Genomic DNA, 20,539 nt, shown 5'->3' on the forward strand with positions numbered 1-20,539 from the left:
CTCTGCACATACTTGCTGTACGAACCCACACAAACAGACGTACTTGTGAAACCCCCGTGTTAGCAGTAGTGATGCATTGCCAAGTTGTAAAAAAAAAAAGGCCAGCTGAAAGCAGGACTCATTTAGAATGAAGTGCACAAACAAAAGAGTCATCAGCAGTTCAGAAAAAGAGCAACAGCACAGCAGATTAGATATAAAATAAAAGGAGCTATGCAGCTAAACAGACAATGTCACTGAGGCTAACAAGACACACGCAGAGTAAACTGGGGCGATAAAGACGTGGAAGACCCGGTTAATGAGGGAGAACATAATGTAGTATGGTGCTGTGATGGCTTTCTTCACTTCCTACCATCTTGAAGACTCTCATCATCAGCTTTCTAAATAACTCGGCAATTAACATTTATGAAAGATATTAAAAGCACCATGGCACCTATATAGGGTGAGGCGGACCTGAAACTTCTATTTTTGCTGTCTTTCAATCTTTATTTACTCTTAACCAGTAACATATATACTAATATTTACACATCTGAACACAAGCTCACATGGGTTGCCTTTATTATAACACCAACATTATTCAAATAGCCCTTTTGGTTGCAGAGATACACCCTTTTAAGTTTGGGTATGCTATTTTGCGCAGAATCCTAAAAAATGATACGATGCATTTCTGTCACATATAAATGAAAATGCAGATGCATTTCTTTCTTCGGTAGTAATCTGACACTTGAAACACAGAAAATTCAGAAGAAACTGTTGGAACAGGAGGAGAGATGGATATAAGAACAACTCTCTTAACACAGTCCAGATCCCCAGAACCAGCTCTTGGCCAAACCAAATCCATCTACTCTAGTTTCTCAACCTCAGCAGTTTGACTGTTAGGCACTTTGTAACTTGACGTGATATATAAAGATGGGTATCATTATTTTGAGCACAAAGCATACTTAAATGTACATGACAACTTGAAATATCTTTAATTGTCATGAGAATTTTGGGACCTATGAGAAAAGTTTGAGAGGCCTCGTATTATGCAAACGTCCCACGGCAAACCTTTGGGATTTTATCAGCTTGAAAGCACAAAAAGGAAACGCAGATTTAGGGAGACTAGTTTCTTCAAAGTGAATTGCTGTGGAGAAGCCAATATCACTCCATCTGATGTACTTTTGTTCGTAATGATCACATCTTTTTTTATTGGGCTGATCAGTGCTAACAAGGATCATTAAGCATATATCCTTATATCAGCTTATTTTTAAAACAACAAAAGGGTTGTTGAGGGCTCCTGGGCCATTCAAGAAGATAGTAGGCCAATTCTAAAACAACAAATCTGCCAAAATAAGCAGGAAAAACTACTGTAAGGTAGTAGATTTGGAAAAGCGAAAGTAAAGTAAAGGAGGGGGCTTTGGAAGCAAAGGTATTTGTTTGATCCAAACAAAATAAAGTTGCACCCTAGCAAGCCGAGTGCACTGCTCAGTGGGGTCTATGCCTGGAAAACCACATAAAAGTTTTTTGGGTTCCTTTTTTAAAAGAGCAAGATGGGGAAATCAGAGCAGGGAGTGTTTTCTCTCTCCTGCAAGTAGCTTCCCACTGTGATGTGACATGTGGTGAGATGCTGACTGAGGCTTCTCCTGCCGAATGTCAACTGCTGAGTAGACGTCGACGTTAAATTCACGCCCCCCTCAGATTCTTTCTTCCAGTCTTCTCTTTGAGTCCATTACTGTCACCCTTTTCTCTCTTTTCTCTCTTCTCCCACAGACTACACCTCGATCCATCCTGCCCATATTCTTCTTTTATTTTCTATCTCTTACTGTTTTACTCTCTGATGTTCTAGTCTCTTTTATTCCGCTTTTTCCGGTTTGTACTTCCTCTCGCTCACTCGCTCTGTGACTCACACCAGAGCTGCCATGGAGCCCACACTGTCACTAACTGCACTCCTCGAATACATATTCTCTATTTTTTGGGCGATTCCAGAGAGAATCTGGCCGAAGCTACATTCTGCGTCATTCTACAGTCTGCGTTGGAGGGGGCGGGACTAAGTCCAGGGAAAAAGTCTTCAGTTCATGTTCCTCATCACTATCATGGCGTAGCAAACCGCCTCAGCTCCCATACTAGCGCTAATGCAGGAGTTTTCAAGATCATAAATAATGACACTGTTGGGGAGCAGAAGGTTGGCTTTTATTGCACAAGCATTTTTCAACAATAATCTGTTCAGTTTTCCAGCATGCAAGTACCGTAAAAACCGGGTTACAAGCCGCTACTACCTTCTGTGGTTGTCCCCGCTGTAGCAAGCTAGCGCTGCTGCTAGCTCCCCGCTGCTGCTGCTACTGCCCCACTAAGACACTCCAATGGAGTCGAGCTATTCAATCACTATTATCATTTACACCTGTGCTTTTTTCGACTGTGGGGTTACAGAAGCCTGGCTTCACTACCCGATGAGTACTGAATGCAGCCGGTCCAAGCTAACGTTAGCATGTAACATAAGTCAAGATGAACGCTCCTCAGACTCTCAGGTCAAATGAGCTCAATTCCGTATTCCTGCTCACAGGACGTCTGCCTCATTGTCAAAGACGAACAGCGTGGGTGTTATTTTTGCTCAGTGAAGTGTTTTAACACACTTTCACACAAGTTAGTATTTGTGTCAATGAACTGGACCGGAAACTAGTGTCTCTTTTCTCCCACTGTGTCTGAGAGACAGATGCAGAGAGAAATGAAGCAGAATGCATCACATCATTTAAGTGCTATTCATATGTTTCTGGTTGTGGAGACAGAGGGCTGCGTTCTATAGTAGCAGGTGATGAGAAGCAGACGTGTGTGTGTGTGTGTGTGTGTCCACATGTTCTCTCCTCTGCGTGCTGTATGTTGCCGTGTGTCTCGCACTGTACAATGCGGGCCTGAACGTTAAGGGCCTGCTGGGATCTGCAGTCAGAGGTCCCTCTCTTACGAGCCATAAAACAAGCTATTACATTGCTGCTGTCGCTGATAAAGTAATTCAAATAAAAACATCCTACTGCATGTTCTAGTTTTTCTCTAGTGGAAAAAGTCCATCTGTATCTCGAGCTGTTTGTACATGTCATCATCGTTCAATAAAACCTGCTCGCTTTGCATTTCACCAGGAGCTCCAGTGGCTCGTCCTGCACTGATGGGATCGACGCAAGAAAGTGGACAAACATTAAACAGTGAAATTAGGGGCTGAAGCCAGTTATGTCAAACAGCAGGAAACGTGTGACTGAAGAATGGAAGGAGGTGATTTGATTTAGGTTTCAAACAGGCAACAAGGACCAGATGCCTGCACCGGTGTGTTTCCGTGCGTCTGTACATATGTGCATGAGGGGCACGGGAATATGTCTGTGCATGGGCGCACGCGCGGGGGTTGTTTTGCTTTGTGGATGTCTGGGTCGAATATCACGACATCGGAGACTTTTATGCGTGTTTGTGTCTGCCTGCGTGTGCGCGGCACAAGTGCGCGTCAATATGAGATCATCCTTGAGGCTCGTAAACGTGCGCAGGAGGGCGGATGCCGTCTGACTTTGTAGATCTCTGGTGGTATTGAGTTGGACGTTTGGTAAACTGTAAACACGTGTGTGTGTGTGTGTGTGTGTGTGTGTGTGTGTGTGTGTGTGTGTGTGTGTGTGGCATGAACACATTGCGTGTTCCGGTGATTAAATGCCCTATAACAGCAGTCTACTGCATATTAGTGAGGCACCGACAGCTCTGTCTTCAGCTCGGTCCTCATCGTTATATCACAAGTCACTTTTTGGGCCTTTATCTTAGAGTAAAAAACGCTTGTTGAAATCTCTGCTCCAGACAAGTGGAAACAAATGGCCGACTCGCACGTCCAGAATGCAGCAGCTCGACTGGTCTTTAGCCTACTTGCCTACCGTGCTGCGAACAGATCGGGTCCAACCTACATCCAGGACACTCCAGCTCCTTCACTCCGCTCTGCTTCTGCCAATCGGCTTGTAGCTCCGTCACTGCGAGATAAACGCTCAACATAGTCAGATTGTTTGTGTCCTGGCTCCTCAATGGGGGAATGAGCTCCCCATTGACATCAGGACAGCAGGAAGTCTCTACATCTTCCGCCACAAACTAAAAACACATCTTTTCCGACTACACCTTAAATAAAGAAAGTAGCACCGTAGTAGCACTTAAATGGCCCTTACTGATAGCACTTTGTAGTTTTGCTTTCTTGAAGAAATTGTACTTTCTTGATTCTTGTACTCATGGTTGAATGCACTTATTGTAAGTCGCTTTGGATAAAAGCGTCAGCTAAATGAAATGTAACGTAATGTGAGGTCAACACCGAGCGATCCGCTCGCCGATTGTTTGCGCTGCCTCCAGAAGTCCAGAGGGGCGCCTTGTTCAAACTATCGCTTTCTTTCCCTCCCTTTGGAGGTACACACTTTCTCTGTGTACCTTTGGGTGGCGATTAACAAAGCCCAAGCTCGCACTTTCTCACACTTCGGAGTCGACGCCAGGTCTCTTTCGGCGGAAAAGCTGTGTCGCTCTGCGTGCTGCGGTTTCATTACTCTGAGAAGCACTCAAACGCCGTCTTCGTTTTCTCAGAGAATTTTTTTACGAGGCCTTTGAGTTACGCTTCCTGTGTTTAATGGAGGTACTGTCTTCGTACGGCTGCGGACCAGAGTCGGACCTCCCAAAAAACTTCAGTCATCGGCTTCCATCTTTTTCTGATTAGTGTGCACCTGAGCGGCCCTCTGGACAAGCACAATGGCTGTTTTTTTTTTACAATCTGCTCTTGATTAGCTCTTTTCACTCCCTTTATGGCTGCGCTGTCACTCTCAATACCTCGACAAAACAAATCACTGGCCAATTGATCACAGACTGGGACGGCATTATTGTTGCAGTATTGTTTGAAGTGGGGAAGCCCAGCGGGGAGCATGTTCCTGCTTGCACGGAGCTTTGTGTCATGTCACAAAATTGAAAATTGGAGTGTAACAGCTGGGGAGCGACAAGTGAAAACAGTTGCAACTTTCAACATTATCGCAGTCACAAGGCCATGCAGAAGATGGAGAGGGCCCTCTTGCTCTTATCAGTCCATTACTTTGAGCCTCAGTTACAGTCTCCAGACGGGATTTCTTTTTGTCTGGCAGGAAAACTCAACCAGACACATCATTATATGAGCGATCTGTCGTCAGCGTGACCTCACCGCTTAGCTGCTCTCCATTACCCTTATCTCACACCGACCCATCCCACATTGGCCACTGTTACCCTCATTCATAAATGTGTTTTATTGGCATTTGTACACATATATAAAAATACATGATTCAAGCATCCAATAAAATAAGTGTTACTTTTGACAGCTTCTCTCTCTGCCGCACACACAACTGTACCACTGGTGATTGTAGTGATATCATCCAATTATTTTTATGCTGATATCTCATGCCAAAAATTACACAATGAAAAATGGTGGAAACAAGCGTGGCCTGGAAACTAGTGTGGCCTGGCATATAACTATATTGCAATATTTCCTGCAGCTTCCTAGAGATGGTTTCAATACAGGCAGGAGGCAAGGACATCTGGTATCAGTGGGCCAGTGAGTAATTTAGAGTCTTTCTGGCCTAAATCACTACAGCTGTTACGTACATTACAATGCCATCTGGTAAATATTTGTCCATCAGACAGAAAGAAATGTGTTTAGCTGACATGTAAACTCAATATTGTTCAATACAAAAATGTTATTATTCAGGAGGGCCTTGATTCACTTAAGTCATCATGGAAACCAACTTAATTTACATTGTTATATGTGGCAACATTGTAAACATCTCCTCCCATTTGTCGGCTCCGAAATATAGCAGCTTGGATTGCCAGCGATGCCGCATTGCTGCCGTGATGCTGAGTTGGACGAGGTCTCGCAGGCCAGAGACGACTGGAAGGGGCCCAGTACACGGTCATCACAATCCTGAAATCCTTCCTTTAACACCGTGAATGGAGCAGGCTCTTGATGGGCAAAGCACTTACCAACCCACACCACAGTACTTATGAGCCAATTTGAAAATCTGGCATGCGAGTGTGAAAATGAGTCACTCTAAAATCTGGTCGGTGGTTTCAGGGAAATCACTCATGACGAACGGTAATTTACAAAATGTCCCAATGAGGTGGGGAGACTCTACATCATTCTCAGTTATCAAGAAAATCTGGTCTGTGGTATCTGAGGTTTTGTGTTTAATGGAACAAGGAACAGACAGGGAGACAGAGGGTCTGGTATCAGACACTTTAGATGTGCAATAAACGGGATTCGGCGCATTAATGTAGCAGCAAACAACTATTTGCTAAAGATATAGTGTAGTACAATTTTTAGTAGTACAATTTAGTAGTACAATTTCTCCCTGAGCAGAGACTAATGTCACTCTCCCTCTGTGTATGTTGTAATCCAAGCTTCCTCGTGCTTGTTTACGTTAATACTGTTAGCTATGCCGTAATTGTTTTGGCACTGTTGTTTTTGGCACTAGTTTTTTTGGCACTGTTTTTTTGGCACTGTTAGCACTAGTAGCGCCGTTAGCCGCGAGACACCGGCTCAGCAGTCGCCACGTATCAATAGTATTCAAATGTATTCAATGGTTGTGTCAAAACTGTTACGATGAACCTGCAATGGTGGCGGTTCTGAAAGTAGAGAAAGCAAAGAAAGGTCAAAGGGTGTTTTTTTTAAAGAGGGGGTTAGGATGGGAGAAGGGCAGGAGACATGCTGGAAAGATGGGAGTGGGGAGAGGTGAGGCATAACAGAGGGGAGGAGGAGGAGCGCAGGTCAGCGTGTATTCTGGTGGAAGTGGTTCAGACCTCCGGTGCTCCCAGTCAAAGCTTCCTCTGTTAGACCAGAGCTCTGATGTTCCCCCTGAGGCCGGGGTCCTGGAAGTGGGCTGGCAGAGCAAATAAACACAGAGGAGGTGCTCACGCTCGCTACGCTAACACCTTCACATATGTATACTCACAAGAGTTGAAAATGAATACACACACACACACACACACACATGCGATGTAGAGGCTGGTTTTGTTAAATTTGTGGAGAGCAAACCTCCACGATCACGAGAGGATTTTTTGTAGTGTAAAGATTTAAGGCAAATGATGGAAACGTACATATTAGCTCAGCCTTCTTATGAAGTAGTATAAATGAGCTTTCACTAGGGATTTATAAAACAAGAAAAGGGCTTATGGACGAAGACGCCAGCTAAATAAAAAAAATACCATCACTTTGAAAAGACAAAAACAAAAGAAAGCTTGACATCATAAATGAGCGATACTGACTCCCAAAAGAACATATAAGGAAAGGACGTGGCAGCCCTCTAAAAACATGTGTTTTATTGTTGATCTCATGCTAATGTGTTTCTGCACAATCCATCATCACACCATCACGCCACCAGCCAAGTTTTTAAACTGCGTGTGACTGTGTGTTGCTGAGCAAATAAGTCAATTACAGCACGGTTGATGAATACAGCATGCTGTAATTACAACACGTACAAGCCACATCAGTAAGAGGCATCCATCAAACTGACAGGACACACACACACACACACACGGCCTGGTCTCCTGTCCTGGCGTGTCAAGAGGCCATTGACCTCCACTGAGCTCCACTTCCTGTGTTCTTGCAAACAGAGTCCCAAGAGGGAAACTCTAAACTGACAGCAACCTTCATCCCTGTCTTTCAACCGTCCTCCTCCTCCTCCTCCTCCTCCTCCTCTTCCTCCTCCTCCTCCTCCTCTTCCTCCCTCACTTCTTACTCATATCCTCCCCTCATTGTCTTAACATGCCCTCACAGTTCATCCCCAGATCCAGGCGACACACGGGAGATGGGATTTGTTTCAGCCTCCTATATTCTCCCTCACATGTAGAAACTCTACCTGCAAGCTAGGAGAACGACACCCTGAGACGTGAGTGGGACTCGTAACGCACAGTGACAGCATCGCCTATGGAAAGCATCATCCACACTGTGCCTCTGCCCTCAGGACGCCTGCACTGTCTGGTTTGGGGACTCGGGGAGGCAGTGGGTTTTCTTTCTTGGGGTGCTATAATAAATATCCTGTCTTTGTAGCGCATTCCTGCCTGCAAATGCGCAAATAAATCACAGTAAGGCTCGATGGGAAACCAAAACAGCGAGCACCCCACACACACACACACACACACACACACACACACACACACACACACTGGAAGACTGGAGACCCCCTCGCTAAAGTACATAATCTTCAGTGTAAAGTGATCCAGGCCCAGGGCTTGCCTCTGGATCCTGTCTTGGTGTTTCGTCCAGTTGTGCTGTGCTGATTTTGGCAGCAGCTGCTGCAGCGGACTGGGAACTGGGAACTGGGAACTGGGCAGGTAGCTGCTGGGTCAGCCACCACCAACACAAGGGACTGGTGGGAGAAGTTTGGTAGCCAAAGACTGGAGAGGAGGATGAGGTTCAGGATGCTTTTAAATGGGATCAGGTCAGTGTGGCACGCAGACTCAATATGGATTCGTCTGATTGCATATAGACACCATTAGCCATCGTGAAGACACATCTCCAGGCCATGTCGGAGGCCTGTCGAAGGTGACTTCGAAGCATAATTTCCCTACTTGCTACAGATCCTTTCCGTCTGCAGGAGCTGTATCAGAGCCAATCAAGGCATTTTTTTATGGAATGGTCTGTAATGTCCAGTCTACTTCCAGTTCTTTGTTTATTGAAAGTTATCGCGCTCTCGGTACACAAGCTGTCAAAAACAGCAGCCAGCAGTCACAGTTGGCGATATCCACACGGACAGTGTGTCAGGGGAGCCAAGAGGCTGTCCAAATCCCCTCCAAACCATTCCATCATCCTTGTTTTTCCTAATTCAGCTCATCAGCTGTGGAACACGCACATTGCTATTAATTACAAAATATCTGAATATGCAAACCTTTTTTTTTGGAGCATTTTGGAGCTGCGTGCTGGTATAGAAAACTGTGGGAAAGGTTTTGAGAAAATAAACAGAGAAATCTGTGCAACCAATTACAAAGACCTATCAGGCAGACGCCAGAAAAAGCAAATGTTGGCATTGTACGTTTATGCACAGCACGGGATACGTTGGATGTTGAACGCCACTTGGTTAACGATGCGAAACGGTTGGTTGGCTTTAGGAAACACAACTGCTTGGTTATGGTTACAAAGAACATTGTGCTTTGAGTTAAAATAATTACTCACCATTACCAAAGCCTCACTGTTTGTCTCACGGTCTCCTGGATGAAAGGCCTCTGTTTGACCCGTGCTCCGCCCATCCAACCAGCCCTTACTGTACTTTCGCTATTTGTGGACTTCGTCACTTCTCGCTGTTGCTTGCTCAGCCCCGAACGCCAATCCACATTCAGTGTGGTTTGCAGAAACAAACAATGACAGCGTATTTTCCCTGGCAACATGGCGGTTGGTCGTTTAAAACTGGCTGTTAAAGGCTTTGAGCAATCCTCCTGGCCTCCAAAGAATATTCCCCTGAATGAAATAAAGATGGCGAAGGCAGACACCTCATCTGGTTTCACGGACGGAGGGCAACACGGGGCCAACAACACGTCAGTCTGGAGAGGAGAGAGAGAGAAAGAGACAGAGATTATGTCAACAACGACTGAACCAACGGAGCGCACTGTGAAATATGAATATAAATCGACATGTTTTAAATCACAGACTCGGTGAAGTAAAGTGCAGAGAGAGGACGGGAAAAAAGAAAAGAGGAGGAGGAGGAGAGGAAGCTTGCTAGCATCATGGATCGCTCTCACTAACAAACTCTGACTGACGTTAAAAGGCTGTACCCAATTACTGGGTGGCATCCCAGCCCTCACACACTCACACACACATACACACACATGTGTGCAGATGTGGACAACACGCACACAGTTAGATTGTTCTGGAAAGTATAGGTTACTGGTAGTTTTGAATCAAGGCTACTGACATTTTGCCAATACTTTGTGCCAATATTCAATTCAAAATACTACAATTGAACAGATACTGACAAAAGACACACACACTTGTCAAACTTCTACACACACATACACATGAGTCAGATCCCACCGAGTGTGATGCTCTCTGTTTTCGGGGCCGTGTCGTGATGACCTGTTGCCTGTCTGACCGGCATACTTTCACGTTCCAAAACAAAAACACACGGGTCACCTCTCCCTCCAGCCTCTTCTGCTTAGAGGCCCCACGACCTCCCTGTCCCGTCCATCACAGTAACCCAGGGGGGAGCTGATGAGGGCTGCTGCACCTCTGACTGACAGGCGGCCTGTCGGTGTGTGTGCATGTGCAGTGCGTTGGAGCGAGAGATCAGTTGGCTCCGTTGGCTCTCTGAGTATTTTTTTTTGCTCTCTGGCACCATCTTGGTTCTGGTCACTCGTCTGTTTTGCCGTGTTTCAGGATGTGCACGTGCGTGAGTGTGGGGGAAGGTTAGTAAGTAGCTTTGAAAAGTACATGCAGAGGCTGTGTACGATCCAGAGTTGAGGTATGAGTCAAGTCTAATGCTGTAAATCCAAAGGGAAACAAGAAAGGTGCACTCTAGATCTCTGCCAGGTGTGTCTGCTGTAACGTGTGAGTGAATAACAACCCACAAGTGGCTAACCCCCAAGTCTAGACCGCAACTGTATCAGACGCGGGAGAGTTTTTTTTCGATCGCTCATTTTAATCTATGTCGCTGTCTGTACCGGCTCGGTGGATCCCGGCTCCGTCTACGGACGTGACCGCACCATGAAGAGTCTATTCAGGCTTCAAGTCTATTTTTCTGACACTACGCATGTGAGGTTCGATGCACAATTTAAAAAAAGCATGGAATAACTGTCCCATGGCAGCAGAACAGCTGTGTGTGCAGTTCCGTTAGTTGGTTTGTCCAAAACAATAAAAGTGGGCAAACAGGTGAAGAGTAATGAGTGAGAAAACACTCGCAGTTATCAACGCTTTTTCGCGTGAGTTTACTCGCTCGACTTTATGTGCTTAATTCGCGTCTTTTTTTTGCTTTTTCGTATTTCGCTTTTTCACCTTTTCGCAGCGGAAAGGGGGCGCGGCTTATCTCCGTGGCTTATCTCCGTGAAAACAGTTGCTATTGAAATAACCACTAGTTCTGCTTTATACTTGTTGTGGAAGTCCCACAAACGTCGGAACATCCAAAGCCCCCGTGTCGAGGTTCATAATATTGCTCGCAACCATTCGCGTCTGTGCATTGACTCTGCATGTAATTTACTCGCGCGAAAAATTCACAACGCAACGCGTGTGAACGCAGCGTCAGTGTTGTTAACTCACCTGCACAGATTATTGAATGCATCTCCTGTTTTAATCTTATCAGTAATACAAAGTAGTCTGCATTCTTGGTAGTTGTTGGACCACTAGATACTAACACACAACCACAGCTCTCTTTGGGGTTGAATGCAGTGTTTTCTCTTCTACCTGCACAAATATATCTGTAAAAGAAATTAAGATTTTGCAGTATTCATCTGCATCGATACCCATCTGGAAGTACCCGATCGGTGCATCCCTGGTTTTCTGACGAGCCTTTGGTTAAAAGTAAGAATTGTGTTTCAACCATATCAGCAATTTCAAAGTTTCACTTTGTTTGCGTTGTCCTGAGTTGTCAGTTGTCAGTGACATGAAAAGGTCGTCAACTTGAATAAATCTGATTTAATAGAAATATAGACTTTGACTTTTCCTGGCCAGCCGTTGACTTGCATCTGCAGTGCATTATACCAACCGATTGATGGATTTATTGACTGATTGACTGACTGAATGAGTGGCATCTCAGCATACACTCTCCTGTCTCCACCTAAGCTCCATGCCCGGCCGTATCCATCCCTCTCAACACTCCTGGCTACAGGCTGCAGATTAAAGCTGCTCTCATCTGGATCTCATCAGTTTAGGCCGGGCATCGCCATTTTATAGGTTATTTTTCATTCAGGAGAAGGAAGGGTGATTGAGGGTCACACTGCATGGAGGCTGGAGTAGAATAAAAGCAACTTGTTGTGCTGAAGGGGCCGTGAATGAGGCAGCATGCTGAACTCTCCTCCAGTAACAGCATGCAGTAGTCGTGCACTCTTCCCCTTTTTCTTGTGTGAGATGTTTGTTGTGTGGCTCTGCTGCTCCAGTCTCTGAGCCATTTCCTCTCCGTTTTTCCAACTGTAATGTCTGTAACATGTGGTGGATTGTTGCAGGACGCTGGACGTGTGTCATTGCCAAACACTGTAAATCCATTTGGGGTAGAAATAGTTGTTTGCTCAATATTATTTGCACAATGCTGCAGTTTATTAAATAAAACCACTGCACCGAGCTCACGCCGAGGCTGTAAAGGGGTTAAAAACTTGTATTAATAGTTTTTTAGTTGAGTTTATTTGGTCAGGGTTCAAGTTCTGGCCGGGTAACAAGAAGGGAAACGAGGCAAATCAAAAAAAAGTAGCGCCTAAACTGCTCTCTCTCTCTCTCTCTCTCTCTCTCTCTCTCTCTCTCTCTCTCTCTCTCTCTCTCTCTCTCTCTCTCTCTCTCTCTCTCTTTTTCTCTCTCTCAAATTGTACATTCCGGTTTTACATTTCAGTTTTGGTACAGATCAAGCTAACAAGTTATAACACTCTAGTTAATAGGTGCTGGTGTACAGGATGGGTTGTGTTACCTTTGGGAAGAGCCTTTTCAGATTCCCTCTGTTTCCAGGCTTTATGCTAAGCTAAGCTAACCAGTTGCTGGCTGCGGCTTCATGTTTTTTGACAAAAAAACATGAGAGTGGCATCAATCCTCGGCAAGACTGCAAACAAGCATTCCTCAAAATGTCAAACTATGCCTTTAATGGTGATAAGCAGATGGGTTTAAAATGGTGATAGAAATGCAACGTCTGATTATTTTTTGTTTGTTTTTTTCAGGAGGAAATGCTGTGACGGATTCAGGTTTGTGATGGGCCAGTGCATACCTGAAAGTAGGTAAACCACACACACTGTCCTCTAAGTCTGGCTCATGAACTCACATCTGATCTCACATGCTCCAAATCTGATATGATGTCTCCAACACAGGAGTTTCTATATTAAAACACAGCAGTTTCTGTAATGAAACACAGCAGTTTCTACTGTATATTAGAACAAGTGCAAGATACAGCCTGTTCCCCATATTCTGGCCACCCAAGAAGAAGTCCACAAAATGCCAATACTGTGGTTGACTTTTATCCTTTTGGAGTAATTGTGTTGAAGGAGTCGTGTCAAATAACTTGCACGTCGCAGCGCTCCAGAACAAACACACATCCAACCAGGGAATAAACTGCACACAGGTTTGGCACAGAGAACTGACACATCTTGTTGTGGTCATCCATCACATTTCTAATTGTGAAAATTGGACTTACATAATCATGATCAGGACCACAAAGGAACAGTATTGGCTGCTTTAGTGTCTGAAGCATCAATGCTAGCGTGTGCAATACAGACTGCAGCGTGCCTCCTTGAACAACAGTGAGTCACATCGGCCACTAGAGGACACTGTTCCTCCATGAACACAGCGGCCTTCATAAAGGATGGATTTAGTTTGTTTTCTATAGCCCAAAATCACACATTACAAATTTGCCAAGGAGGGCTTTACAATCTGTACACATACAACATCCTCTGTCCCAGGACCTCACATCGGATCAGGAAAACTCCCCGAAAAAACAGAACAAAACATTTCACAGGGAAAAAAGAAAGAACCCTTCAGGAGAGCAACAGAGGAGGATCCCTCTCCCCGGATGGACAGAAGCAATAGATGTCATGTGACCAGAATGAATAACGTAACGGAGTTACAGCACATTACATGAATATGACAGAAATGATTGAGGAGGCAAGAGGCAGGAGGCAGGAGACAGGAGGCAGGAGGCGGGAGGCAGGAGACAGGAGGCAGGAGACAGGAGGCAGGAGGCAGGAGGTAGGAGGTAGGAGACAGAAGGTAGGATACAGGAGGCAGGAGGTAAGAGGTAGAAGGTAGGAGACAGGAGGCAGGAGACAGGAGGCAGGAGGTAGGAGGTAGGAGACAGGAGGTAGGAGACAGGACCGGCTCCAGACAGCCACGATCCATGGAAACTTGAGAGGCGAGGAAGCAGAGGCTCCGGGAAGAAATAGTTAGTAATGTGCATTGAAGAGACATGAATTCATCCAGAAGGAGAGAAAGAAGAGGAGAAGAGGAGCTCAGTGTATCCTAAGATGTCCCCCAGCAGTCTAGGCCTATAGCAGCATATAAAGGCTGGACCAGGGCAAACCTGAGCCAGCCCTAACTATACGCACTATCAAAGAGGAAAGTCTTGAGTCTACTCTTAAATGAGGTGACCGTGTCTGCCCCCCGGACTGAAAGTGGAAGCTGGTTCCACAGAAGAGGAGCTTGATAACTGAAGGCTCTGGCTCCCATCCTACTTTTAAGACTCTAGGAACCACAAGTAGCCCTGCATTCAGTGAGCGCAGCTCTCTAGTGGTAATATGAGCTCCTTAAGATATGATAGTGCATCACCAGTTAAGGCTTTGTATACTTCATAACTTAACCCACAACTAAGACGTCACTCCCGAACAGTTCATCCATGTCCGCCATTTCTCCTGAACTGTAGTAAAAATGTGACCTACAGGAAATGAGGCGGCACACACCACGATGACGTCGGGCTCATGGATCTAATAACCGTTTCTTCACAAACATTGAACATCCCAAACTTCATAGAGATGGATTTCACTGACAGGAAGAGTAATCTGCATCTGTGTAATCTGATAAGTAACTCATTTATGGGGCATAAGACACTATTCTCATTTTGATAATGAATTAAGTGACTGAGGACCAGTCACTTAATTTATCTTCTCGTCTTTAGTTTCTCCCAAAAGCATCAATGATGCTGAGATCCTGCAGCAGTGAAGCTGCACCATAGATGTGCTGCTGGTCCTCGTTCCACCTCACCAGTTCATCCACCAGGAACGCCTGGAAGGGTTTTGCGCCGGCTCAAACTATGTCTTAAGAATGATGTCCTTCTTGATGTATAGTTGTACTTGAATGAAGTGCAGTGGTGCCTGCTGGAGATCGATGTCAAACTTATATCTGAACAACATTTCATGCAAAAAGGGGATATTACTACTATTTTTCCTGATTACTGTGACGTTGCTTTCAGTGATCCTGCGAGACTTGCTCAGCTCTCTCTCCAACTCTCTCTCTCCCTCTCTCTCTCTCTCTCTCTCTCTAGGTGTGGATGTGTGTGCAGCGTCGCCCTGTGAGCAGCAGTGCACCGATAACTTTGGGCGAGTTGTCTGCACGTGTTACCCCGGCTATCGCTTCGACCGAGATAGGCACCGCAACCACAAGTCTCCTTACTGTCTGGGTCAGCCTGCTGCCTTCTCATCTATTACTGCGTTCTCTCTCTCTCTCACTGGAAAAACAGCGCCCTCCTCCTGTTGCTCTGATATTTGTTTGTTTAATGTCAAATAAATCTCTCTTTGTCCCCCCCACACACACACACACAGACATTGATGAGTGCGAGCCCCTCGGCAGCAGCAGGTGTGACCACGAGTGTGTGAACACAGCGGGCAGCTTCCTGTGCCGCTGTCACAGCGACTACATCCTCGCCCCGGACCAACGCTCCTGCATCCCTGTACACAGCTGTGAGTTTGTCATTTTAATTTAAATTTACAACGTTTGGATGAAAATTAAGTCGCAAACCGTCTCAACAATATGATGCTGATGATTCTGATATGGACGGTGGTTGTTGTTAATGTACTACAGCAAATGTTTCACCCTCTAGAAAAGAAGTGACTATATATTATATAGTTTGAACCTGTTGTGTGACACCATGTTAGAGGTTTGGTTTCCCAGTGTGGCCACATTTTAAATGAATGTTTTGTGTTGCAGTGAGTTCATCGGGGAAGTCAGACACCCTGATGAGTGCTGGCACCTGCTCCTTCACCTGTGAGGACTTTGTGAACATGAAAAACAGTCTGCTGCAGCTACAACTAAGGCTGGGCAACACACCGTCACCCAACCAGGTATACGGCTACTTTGGATATTTTAATGGATTTGGATTCAGGTTACAAAATATGAATATATATATTTATATAGTCAGCTGACTTAGTCTTCCCTCTTCTTTTTAGGTACCCGACATGGACAACAGCAGTGACAAGCCATCTCTGGGGAGGGCAGGAAAAAGTCCCGATAGCCCCTGTCTCCCTGGTCTACCTGGTCCTCCAGGAGCTCCTGGGGTCCCAGGTAATGGAGATGTTGTCAGAGTAACAACATTAAAGATTGTCAATAGGCAGAGAAAGAGGAAACATTCAAAAAGAAAAATGCAAAAGATCTACACAAAAACCTATACAAATGATTAAAGTTGAAGAACAGTGCTTTCAAAGGAGTTAGCTTCGCAGTTTGTCTCTCTGATGACGATCCGGTTTTAAATCGCTCTCTTTGTCGCTGTATCCGTCTGTCCTCACCAGGACACCCAGGGGAACCGGGAAAGAGAGGGGACCCAGGGGACAGGGGCCCGCCTGGTCCACGGGGAGACATGGGACCCATGGGTCCGGAGCCTGACCTGAAGCATGTGAAAAGAGGCCGCAGGGGGCCAGTGGTAAGAAAAGGAAAAAAAACATAAATCCCATCATGAAGGGATTATCACATCTGCTTTTCAGTTTGTTCCCCACTGAAGCTTCCCCTTCAGAACATCAAAGGTCACGTCCTCAGCGTGTCTACGGGTTGTGAACACACACGAGACGGCACAGTCGGCCGTCGTCCGTCACCTCTTCAGCGTCTATTCATTTAAAACCGTGTGGTGGAAATGTGTTTTTCTAATCTCTGAAGAAAACTGCCAAACCTAGTGACGCGTTGTTCAAGATGTATCTTTAGAGCTGCGACAACCTCTCATCATCTCTGGTTTTAAACAGACTCACATTGACTAACCTTCCCATCCATGTGTCTTTCATACAGGGACCCACCGGGGCGACAGGAAGAGATGGACTGAAGGTCATTATTACATATAATATACTTTCTTCCTTTATTCCCCTCTTCTCAGTTCTCAGTTTGTCCTTCTTTGATTCCTCGCGTCGAGCTCGGTCGTGCTTCTGGTTTCTTTCTCTCTTCCTTATAGATATACACTGACAATTATTACATTATATATATATATATATGTATATATATATATATATATATATATATATATATATATATATATTAACCTGCTTGACATTCAACAAAGTGCTTTTCAGGACACTTTAGCGAGTTGTTATCTGGGTTGATTTGTGCTCTTTCTCATCTGCAGGGTGACAGAGGAGCTCCGGGTCCAATAGGTCCACCTGTAAGTCAATAAAGTCAATTTATATACTTATACCACCTAGTAAAGTCTCTCTTTTTAAAGCTACTGTATAAATGTACTCATTAACATGCTCTAGTCTTAGACCTTCATCTACATGTCACCCTCATTCTATCACGTCAATGAGGAACGTACACCTGCAGGTTCATTGTATTTATACATTTTTAAATCTACATTTTGCATCTGTGAACCTACTAATTGTCACCGTAATTTGTTGAAAATGCAATTCAACAATGCTTTGGTTGTTGCATTTTAACGTAACTTTGAATTATTCCTCATCTCATAGTCCGGTTTGAGGCGGAGTAATCGGTGTAATTGAGGAGGCTGTTGCTTTTTGACTTGTCGCAGCAGGGAAAGCGCAGGTGAAACAGATTTCGTTAACGAGGGTTCTATTGCCTCGAGTGTCCCGGTACTAGCTCACCTTAATGGAATAGAGTTATCCGTCTCCCTGCTACCACATGCCGAAATGTCCTCACACCTCAAACCCACTTTACTGGCCGTCAAACCCAGCGGCAGATGGCATGTAATCATTTCCTCACTTGGTCCCCGTCGTCCCCAGGGATCGCCCGGCTCCTTCGACTTCCTCCTGCTGATGATGGCTGACATCCGCAATGACATCATTGAACTGCAGGAGAAGGTGTTCGGGGAGCGGCGGAGCATCTCCCTGGACGGCCCTCCCTATTCCAGCGGGGAGATGGATTTTGTGGAGTGGGGCTCTGGACAAGGAGATCTCCGGCTCGGCACCTGACCCTGTATTTGGCCCCCCGGCTCCTCCCGGCAAACTCTTTTGTTTCCTCTTTGCTAAAGGACGGTGGCGTTCAAGGGGCCGACGTGTAAATAGGCCTCAACCACACAGCCGGGATGAACTGGGCGAGGAGCCTCGGTTGCATTCTCCACACTGCCCCGGACAGTGAAACGGGGAGATGCAAGGATTATAATAAAAAAAACTGAAATTGGACACTCTCAGCCACTGCCGGCGCCGTCTGGCTGCCTTACCTGTGCGGCGGTGTGAGCGATGTGTGTGCAGGACATATAGAGCGAGAGAGATGCGGCGTCTGCCTTTTATGTCCGAGTCCCTGAGCTCGAACCACTTCAAACGATGAACTTTATCGTCGACATCTCTTCCTGTTCCTGAGTCTGCCCGAGTTGGAAGCTCTGCTGCCTCCGTCGGCTGTTAGTACAAAGACAGAGGACCGGGCTGTGAGCCTGCGCCTGCATCTATACCTGCAAGCCCTCGGGTCTGACCTCTGCAGCTCTGCAGCTCCTCGGCCCTCTGAGGCATCTTCAGGCGTCAGAGCATTACAATCACAATCCTGCACTGTTGGACAAAAACAGCAATGTCTGATGTATTTTTTTATTTTTTTATTGTACAATTAAACGACTCAAGTTTAAATATGTTAAACCAAAATGCAAATGTTCATCTGTTATGTAATCAGAGAGATGTTAAAGGTTTGAGATCCAAACCTTTGACAGCGCATTTAAAACAATGTGCTGGTATCTGTGGCCGAGTGTTATTGCACAAAAAGGTTGCAGGCAATTAAAACTTTAAATTGAAAGGATAAAATTGATTAATGCATTGGGAAAGGTCCAGGAAGACAGGGAATCCTTTTTTAAAATCATAAGGTTTTAGAAGGTACCAGTCTCATCAGGGGGCGACTCCTCTGTTTGTATAGAAGTCTACTGTATATAAATGACTCTACTTCTCTCTTGATTTATTCCCTCAGTAAACATTGTAAGCATGAGTTTATAATCTCAAGTCTTCTTCAATACAGCATGATGTTCATTTTTTAAATGATGGTCCATTTAGAGTCAAACAGACCATAAAGCAGGGCGTGCTTTAGGGCGGGGCTACCTTTTGATTGACAGGTTGCTACCACAGAGTCGTCCAGTCTGGGAGTTGTCCGTGTTCTCGTCGTGCAACTTTAACACTTTCCCTGTGTGTTTTCACTTCATGGAAGTTAGTTGTAACATTAAACTGGGTTACCGGTGGAAGCATGGAGACGTACAAAAAGGTAAACAAAGAGGACGGCGTCCAGCCTGGTGAATTACATTTACTCAGAAACATTAGGGATGAAGGATGGAACATAAAAACACATGAAATCAGAGGAATGGAAGCAGAGATTATGTTACACAGAATTATTCATCAAACATTTAATTTAGTTATTGATTTGTTTTGACAAAGAGATTATTTGAAATGACTAAAGCAGGGAGTAAAAAGTTATAATAAATACCCACAATTGTCCATAGTATTTTTTGGTGTGCAAAAAACAAGATGGTGACCGCCAAAATGCCAAATTCAAGGCTTCAAAACTGCCCTCCACAAACCAATGGGTGACGTCAGGGTGACTTTGTCCACTTCTTTTATACAGTCGAAGGGAAAGCTTAGGCGACTAATTAACACAAAGAATATTGTTTGTTTTTTGTTACAAAAAACCCTTCAAAGGAGCTTTAGCTCATTCAACGGACATACTTTGGAGAGTCAATCTAACTCCATGCAAAATGTCGCACTATACATTTATGCACTGCACATATTTATATATGTTACAATGTGATGTGAATGCTGCCTCAGCCCTAAATGATCTGTTGGAAAAGCAGCGCAGTTCACTACTGTATATTACAGCGATTAGCATGGATTAGAGAGCCGGGCGCATGTATAGTTTCTTGAACGTTCGTCTGCTCTCCTGCAACCTGAAGTGATGCCTGTCCACCAGCAGAGGGTGCTAAGTGACAGACAACACCCCTTCTGGAAGTTAGACCTCACCACTCTGAATACCGACCAGGTGAGACAACCAAAGCATTACATCACATACCCGACTACCCTCCAAAAATAGTCAGTTTCCCAAACACGCATGTTTTTGTAAAATCTGTAAATCACCCTCGACCCCTTACGTGCGAGGCACATGAGCACCCAGCTCATTATCCTCAGCGCTGCTGAACTGTAGCGTGGCTGAGTGTCATTATGGAAAGGTGTAAGTATCAGAGGTGAGAGGTCAGATCCCGAGGTATAAACAGCTGGAAGGATGATTATAGACCACAGGCTGTCAGAGCCTGTCTGGGCTCGCACCTCCACCAGCGAGAATGATGAAGAATAACACGCTGAGTGATTGATCTGCCGTGCGAGAGTTCACCCCGTCTGGCCTTTTCCTTTCTTTTTCTTTTTTTGCATTGTTTGATGCTTTGATCCTGAGGACCAGATCCCCGTGAATTCTGCTGAGAGTGTGTGTGTGTGTGTGTGTGTGTGTGCGCCAAGGCTGTCTGTGTCTTTGCACCGATACATTCATGCATATAGATGTCCA

The 20,539-nt window shown here is 45.2% G+C and overlaps 1 protein-coding gene across 1 annotated transcript in view; it reads left to right on the forward strand.

Annotated features, from left to right (window-relative positions):
* Nucleotides 1-19,109, forward strand: part of LOC306735682 (collagen and calcium-binding EGF domain-containing protein 1-like) — a 32,073-nt gene extending 12,964 nt beyond the window's left edge. The window contains exons 3-11 of the mRNA XM_079217183.1: nt 12,826-12,878; nt 15,135-15,269; nt 15,412-15,549; nt 15,797-15,930; nt 16,036-16,150; nt 16,375-16,505; nt 16,862-16,897; nt 17,193-17,228; nt 17,803-19,109. Coding sequence (XP_079073309.1) covers nt 12,826-12,878; nt 15,135-15,269; nt 15,412-15,549; nt 15,797-15,930; nt 16,036-16,150; nt 16,375-16,505; nt 16,862-16,897; nt 17,193-17,228; nt 17,803-17,991 — 967 coding nt within the window. The 3' untranslated portion in view covers nt 17,992-19,109. The remainder of the gene's footprint in view (nt 1-12,825; nt 12,879-15,134; nt 15,270-15,411; nt 15,550-15,796; nt 15,931-16,035; nt 16,151-16,374; nt 16,506-16,861; nt 16,898-17,192; nt 17,229-17,802) is intronic.
* Nucleotides 19,110-20,539: the final 1,430 nt, after the last annotated feature.

Source organism: Taurulus bubalis (assembly GCF_910589615.1).
Source record: "Taurulus bubalis genome assembly, chromosome: 4".
Classification (NCBI taxonomy): Eukaryota; Metazoa; Chordata; class Actinopteri; order Perciformes; family Cottidae; genus Taurulus; species Taurulus bubalis.